This window comes from Arachis stenosperma, chromosome 10, assembly GCF_014773155.1.
Source record: "Arachis stenosperma cultivar V10309 chromosome 10, arast.V10309.gnm1.PFL2, whole genome shotgun sequence".
NCBI lineage: Eukaryota > Viridiplantae > Streptophyta > Magnoliopsida > Fabales > Fabaceae > Arachis > Arachis stenosperma.
The window spans coordinates 116,802,519-116,809,988 of NC_080386.1; the positions used below are offsets into that span (position 1 = coordinate 116,802,519).

The 7,470-nt window shown below is 26.5% G+C and overlaps 1 protein-coding gene across 1 annotated transcript; it reads right to left on the bottom strand.

Moving 5' to 3' along the window:
* Nucleotides 1–1,001: 1,001 nt before the first annotated feature.
* LOC130957539 (uncharacterized) lies at nucleotides 1,002–1,692 on the bottom strand. The gene is made up of 2 exons (XM_057884385.1): nucleotides 1,231–1,692; nucleotides 1,002–1,115 (listed from the first exon to the last, which is right to left on the bottom strand). Exons 1-2 carry the CDS (start codon nucleotides 1,690–1,692, stop codon nucleotides 1,002–1,004), a joined length of 576 nt encoding a protein of 191 aa, XP_057740368.1.
* Nucleotides 1,693–7,470: the final 5,778 nt, after the last annotated feature.

Genomic DNA, 7,470 nt, shown 5'->3' on the forward strand with positions numbered 1-7,470 from the left:
AGGTCTATAGTTATGATTTTTTATCTATGATTGCGATTTTTTCACCGTGACCTATGATGACTTGAGAATGACGAGAGGGGCTGGAGCATGACCACAGGTGGCGTCGTGCGTGAGGGGGAGGAGGATGCGTGGCTAGGAGAGAAAAAATGGGAATTTTGGCACCAAGGGTTATCTTCACCCTTTTCTTATAAGGGAAGAATGACGAGTGAGGGGTTTTAAAAAGAAATTTGAAAATTTATACTCTATGGTCACCCCCTCAAAACCGTGATCATAAGTATTCTATGGTCATCTTTTTTTGAAAAACCGTGACTATAAACTTCTTTAAGTCACCTCCTAAAACCGTGATCATAGGTATCTTTAGGTCATTCTCCAAAACCGTGACCATAGATCTTTTTAGGTCACCTTTTCGTAAAACTGTGACCATAAACTCTTTTAAGTTACCCCTAAAACCGTGACCATAGATGTTTTTTTGTCACGGTGAAAAACCGTGACCATAGACCATTTTATGTCACCCCCAAAATCGTGGACACAGACCCTTTTAGGTCACTCTTTTTTGAAAAACCGTGACCATAGAATATTTAAGGTCACCCCTAAAAAAATAACCTGATTTGTCCAAACGAAAAATAGAAACTAAATTCTGTCTAAATGACGGTACATAAAATGTCTCTAATAAATCCAAGTAAAATCTACTTGTGGAGCATAATCTAAAGGTTCCTATAGCTTCGACTGTAACTATATTTTTGTCTGCCATATAGATGTATCTTTCAACATCACTTTGCGGTCGGCTCCACAGGCAATCCTGCATAGTAATACTTATATAAGTAGTAGCAGCAGAATCTACCCACCAAGTATCAACAGGTGCATAACTTAAACTAGTCTCAGAATAAACGAAAGTAAGAATTATACCATTTTTTACACGCCAAGTAGCATATTTGGTACAATCCTTCTTTGTGGGTCCTACTTTCTTACAGAAGAAACATGTTGAAACTTGATCATGTTTCTTATGCCTTTTTCTGCTTAGAAGGTGTATCCGTAGTAGTATCACGCTTTCTTTTATACTGAGAAGATGAAATCATGTGAGCACCTTCGGTCTTATTTTGCTGCAACCTCTCTTTCTTTTTGCACACAGTGAGATATAAGCTCATTTAAGGATCAAGTGTCCTTCAGAGTGTTATAACTAACTTTGATTTGCCCAAAGTGTGCAGGAAAAAAGATCAAAATGAAATGCACGAGTAAATCTTCAGACAACTCTAACTTTAGTGCTTTCAATTTTGAAGCAAGATGAGACATTTGCATAATGTACTCCCTTATATTCCCTTTACCTTTATACCTCATGGAGACAAGTTTGCTCAAAAGGCTACTTGTCTCCGCCTTTTCATTCTTAGCAAAGAATTTTTCAACATCTTTTAAGAACTGTTTGACATCTTTATCCTTAGTAATTGAGCCCCAAAACGCCTCAGGAATTAAGCGTTTCATGATCATAATGCTCATTCGATTGGATCTTTCCCACTTCTCTATTTTAACCTCATTGAGATTTTTTGGAGTGGAAGTAGGTTTCTCTTCTCGAAGAGCTATATCCAAATCCATACAACCGAGGACAATCTCCACGATATCCTTCCAAACCTTAAAATTTGAACCATTCAGTATAGGAATACTACTAATTTGTGCAGAAATATTGGTAGCTGAAACCATAGTTTATGGATTATAACAAAAGGAATATGCAGTAAACATTAGTTAAATAATGGGAAAAAAATTCATATTGAGATATCTAGAACAATATTAATTTTCAATCTTTGGATAGAAAAATTAACTGTAAATGATACTCTCATTGCAGTAATTAAATATTGTCAAAATTCCTGTCACGCATTAAGCCTTTCTTTGGACCGACTAAATGCGCACATGAAAACTTAAATTTCGCAACCTATTTATTACCGCATATATTTTCTATTAATTGGCCAAACAATAACATTCCTTTAAGCCGATTATTGACCGCATAATTAATAGAATAAACAAAAGTAGATAATGCTTATTATTTGGCCAAACAATAAACTTCCTTTGAACCGATTATTGTTCGCATAAATAATAATCATTACTTTATTCTTAATTAGTTACCCAGCTATGTATTTACCATCAATGTGTGTATATAATTCGGCGAAATATAGACCTTTCTTTGGGCTGACCAATATTCGCATGAATTACATATCACCATATTCCTAATGTTTTAAATAAATTAATTTTTACAAAAAAGATTACTTTGACAGCATAATGTTCAATCAATTTATTTCAAAACCAAATCTTTATAAAATAGGTGGGTATAATAATCCAAATTATTACTAGTTTTCTTATGTAACAATTGAAAAAATATATATTTAAATCGTAAAAGGAATTAAATCTTAATGGTATTTTTTTTTCAAACCTTAAAAAAAATTATGATTATAACTATGCAACAAATTTATGTGCCAAATTTTTTTGATCCGTTAAGATTAGAATCTATCATTATAATTCAATCCACGTAAAATATAAAAAAAATAATGAATTTGCCAAAAAAATAATCTATATAGAATGGTATAAAAAAAAACAAACACAAAACCTTTTTTTCTTAAAAAAAATTTGGATTAATATTCACAGATTAAATCATAGTACATACAAAAAATAACTTTATAGTAAATATGCTCTTCATGTACTATTTGTGTATTTTTTATACACTCTTTATGTACTCTTTCAATTTTATTAACATGTGCTACACAATCCAAAAGCAGCACATATTTAAATCTAATTTCACAAACTTAAATTAAGATTCAAATTCAAATTAAAAAAATTATAATTTCTTAATTATTTAATCACAGATGGCTTTAATACCACTTGTTGGAATTTTCTCAAAAAATACTTGAATGCGGAAGCGTACCTGAATTCATAAACATGAATCATGATTGGAAGAGTCTGAATCTTTTAGTTTTTTTTATCTTTCTCGACCAAAGCCTTCTTAGACGGCTGAATTGCAACTTCTCTGATGAAAAAAGAGTTGCTAGTATATTGGGGACCGAAACCCTAAAGGCACTATTTATATTTGAACATGACACCTATTAATTAAACCCTAAAACCCAAATAAAATAGTATCTAAAGTCCAAAAGATAATATATCTAAAATTCAAAAAATAAATTATCTAAGGAACAAAAGATAATATCTAATTTTATTCTTATTTAATTCCAAATTAAAAATAATTATAATTTATTCAATTTAACATTTATAACAATAAATGAGATCACCTTTATATAAGTCATTTAATTTAAAATAGCATAATTTATAATTATTATTAATATATATATATTGTGAATAAATAAATTAAAAAATTAAAATAATTTTCTAACACTGTACTCCCATGAGACAATAGTCTGTATTCCCCTTCTAGTGTGGAGCGGCTTATTGTCACCATGTCAAGTTTCATCCTAAAATATACGCAATTCGTACGAAATTATTCTTCTATAAGTGTACTTTTTAAAATTTAACCAGAAAGAGAAAAGAAAGACATCAAGTAACAAAACAAATTAATAAGGCCACTGCTTATATAAAAATGGCAAAAATAAATTTTTTTAAAAGTATTTATTTGGTCACATTTAAAAGTTGTATTCTTAAAAATATAAATTAATAATAAAAATATAAATATATAAATAAAATTAAAGATCTAAGAAAAAAATAATTATATTAATAATTTTAATTAATATTAATTCAAATGATATTTAATTTTTTAAATCAATACAAAATATTTTTTTTCAAAATCTCAATTTCACAATAAATTTTATTGAAAGAATTAAAAAATAAATAAGAATTATTAGATTAAAATGAAATAATTAGTAATAAAAATTGGTAGATTAAAATATAAATATTCAAAAATAAAAAATTATTAAAAGAGTATAAAAATTGTAAATAAAAACTCAACTCATAAAAAATATTAAATTAATAAAATGAGAAAAAGTATCAAAATAATAATAAAATGAAAATAAAAAAATAATATTATAAAATCTATATATATTATAAAAAACAATAAAAAATCAAATAATTCAGTAATAAAATTTTTGTTAAAAATTTAAATTTTAAACAAATTAAAAAATTGATATTAGAGTCAAATTAACCATTTTAAGAATATAGCTTTTAATAGAGATAACATTTTTAATCTATGTTACGTATCAAAAATTAAATACATGACAATTTATTTAATAAATGATATTAAATATTTTTATTTAAAGACATTTTAAACATCTTTATATTTATATGAGTCTCCATCAATTAATAAAGTCCTTTTTTAATTGTTTATTATTTTTTAAAGTAGTTAAAAACACTAAAAGTAACTACAGTGAAAGATTCAGCAAAATTGCTAATCAGCACATAATAAGCAATCATCAAATGAGTCACATATTATTTCTAAGGTCAAATAGATGCCACATTTCACATTTTTATTGGCAATTTCGTTAGGTAGATAACATGTAGGTATTATAAATAATATAAATAATGGACTGATTTCGAGTTTACTAAAATAAAAAATATTTCATCCTATTTATGGATCACAATCTTACCCTTTCTATTTTTTACCTTTCACCTTTTTTTCCTTCTACCATATCCGTTTCACTCTTCCTTTCTTGTCACACCATCAAAAAGAAACATCTAATAAATCCAAAAAAACATCCATCTCCAAACTACCATAAAATTTTAATTCTAAAACCAAGGATGGTAAAATACATCCGATTAATATAAAAAAAAAAACATCTAATTAACTAAAAAATAAATATTCAACCACATAAGAATTTAATTTTCAGACCAATATCGATTAAAAACATCCAATTAACCCAAAAGAAACATTCAAAATAAAAAAAAAAAACAAAGTTAAACTAAACCTCCCTAGGATGGGAAGGAAAAAACCCAGATGGCTGGGGGAAGAGAGATGCGATTGAGCGGCTGGGGTACATGTCTAGACAGAAGTTGTTGTGTCGTCAGTAGTTATTGCAATGTTTGTAGAACCGCTAATATTCTGTTTTGCGGTAGTTTAAAATCATGGCAAATCCACAAAATAGCCGTCACAAATTTTTTGTTCCCTTGTAATGTGTGACAACGACACCATTTTAAAAAGATTTCAACCTATTATAGTTGTAAATTAATCAGAAAAAGAAGAAAGAAAAAAGATACAGTTACTCTATCTTTGCCACACCAATAAAAGATCATTTTTGCTAAGAATAGCAACCAACAAAACAATTTCAGCGGTGAATTGTAAATTAACCAGAAACGATTATCTTGAATCAAAGATCATACTAGATTTAGAGAAGATAAAGAGTGAATATTTTTTTTCCTTAAAGTACTTTTTTTCTGTGAATATTTACGCATTATATTCACTATTTTATTTAATAAATCTACATTTCATGACATCCATTAATTGCAAGTGTGAAAAAACAGAAAAAAGTTACAGTAAAAAATAACTCATAGTAGAACAATGTTAACACTCTAGTGAATATTTGATGAATAATAATAATAATAATAATAATAATAATAATAATAATAATAATAATAATAAATTATTAAAATAGTATTTAAAAATTTATGTTATTGATAAAATAATTTTAAAAAATAAAAATAAGAAATAAGTCTCAAAAATATTTAAAAATATAACAAAAATAATCAAATACTAAATATATAATTTTAAAATAAGTTATAAAGATCAGATTTTGATGTAATTTTTATAAAAAAATATTTTAAAAAAAAGATCTTTTCATTTTTAAAATTTAATAATTTTATATCAAGTAAAGTTTTCTATTTTTAATGATTGAAATGCTTTAAAAATTTTAAAATAAAAACCTAGAGATCACATAAATAATTATACAAATATTTACAAAAAAATTCGAATTAAATATACAAGATATTTACTAAATATAAAAGTTATTTATTACTAATAAAAAGTAATATTTTTTATTTTTTCTATCGTGTTTTTTAAATTATTTAAAAACTTATTTATTATCAATATCTTTTAAAGTTATTTTTCTCAACGCCATAAATTTTGAGTATATTATTTTAGTATTCTATCTAATAATAGATGCACTAACCAAAAGGAGCTCCACTCCGGTTTCCATTCCCAAATCAATGTATGTTTTTCTAATATGTGAATGCAGATTGTTTATTGAGAATACACTTAAAATGTCTTCTCTTGATTGCCTGTTATACATTTTGTATTGATTTCTTTTCTATTGAAAAGATCGTGCCTCATAAACCAGTTGAAACCACATCTTAGTGGTTTTTAAGTGTTAAGTCATGTGTTCAGTTTCCATTCCCTACTCCTAACTACCTTTGGTTAAATTTCGTTAGTTTTATTTAGATGTGGGATTCTGTGCCCGACTCCTGTTCCTTATTCCTAATTACTTTTGAGGGGGAAAAACAACTAATAGAAATTAAATTAAGCAGGATAACGTTATATCTGCAAAATTGAATGCTGAATTTTAAGATTGATACCAATCATATTAATTGAAATTAGAAGACCTCTTTGTAGCTGGCCCTGGCCCTGGCCCTGTTTATAATGAGTAGAACTACCGTATATGTACATTAATACATTGTAAAGTTATTGGCTCGCCAAACAAACAAGAAGTGGATGGCTAGTAGAACAGGGCAATCAAGGCATATAAATATTGAAAACCTCTATCCTTCCTATAACTCATCCTATGTATTTTGACCTATGTTAAATTTATTCCTTACTAGTTCATATATGTTTATTTTCAATTTTCAATTCAATTTTTTATAGGTATTTATTTTATTTTATTTTGGTTAAAAGAATCCTACTCTGTATAAATAGAAAAAAATTTATCTCAACTTAATTATTTGTTCGTGCAGTACGTAAATGTTTATTAATTTTCTCTAGCTACTACAGAAGATTTATAAAGAACTTAGCAAAAAAATAACATATATCTAATCTAATCAAGTTCAGAATTATTATACAAAAGTTGAGGATAATATAACAAATGTCATAAAATTATTTATTACTGTAATATTTTATAGAAAGTTAAAATTTTCAAATTTTCAATATAATAATGTATTAAAATTAAAATTTGTTAAAATTTTCCTATTTTTTTTAAATTGATTAAATATTAATAGATAATAATTTGGGACAAATAAAATAATTTTTTAAGTATTACCAATAAAACCCAGTTAATGAAAATAATTTTTAATCATCAGTTCATCACACATTAAATGTGTTAAAAAAAAAGAAAAATGCAAATATTTCAACCTGTACTACAATGTCTACTATTCCACCCTCCAAAGTCATGAGCTGATTTCATCATATTGCACAGTTGAGACACATTTATAACCATAATAACTATACCACCCATCACCCAAACCCTTTTTATATCTTTCATACTCACTCCCCAACCCTAATGTGAAAGGTATCTTCTTTTTGTTAACCAAGACAAATGTTATAATAATGTTATATATGGTACC

Coding starts and splice junctions, on each gene's coding strand:
- LOC130957539 (XM_057884385.1), bottom strand. CDS start 1,692: ATGGTTTCAGCTACCAATATTTCTGCACAAATTAGTAGTATTCCTATA. Junction 1,116..1,230: donor AGTTGTCTGAAGATTTACTC/GTGCATTTCATT, acceptor GTGTGCAAAAAG/AAAGAGAGGTTGCAGCAAAA.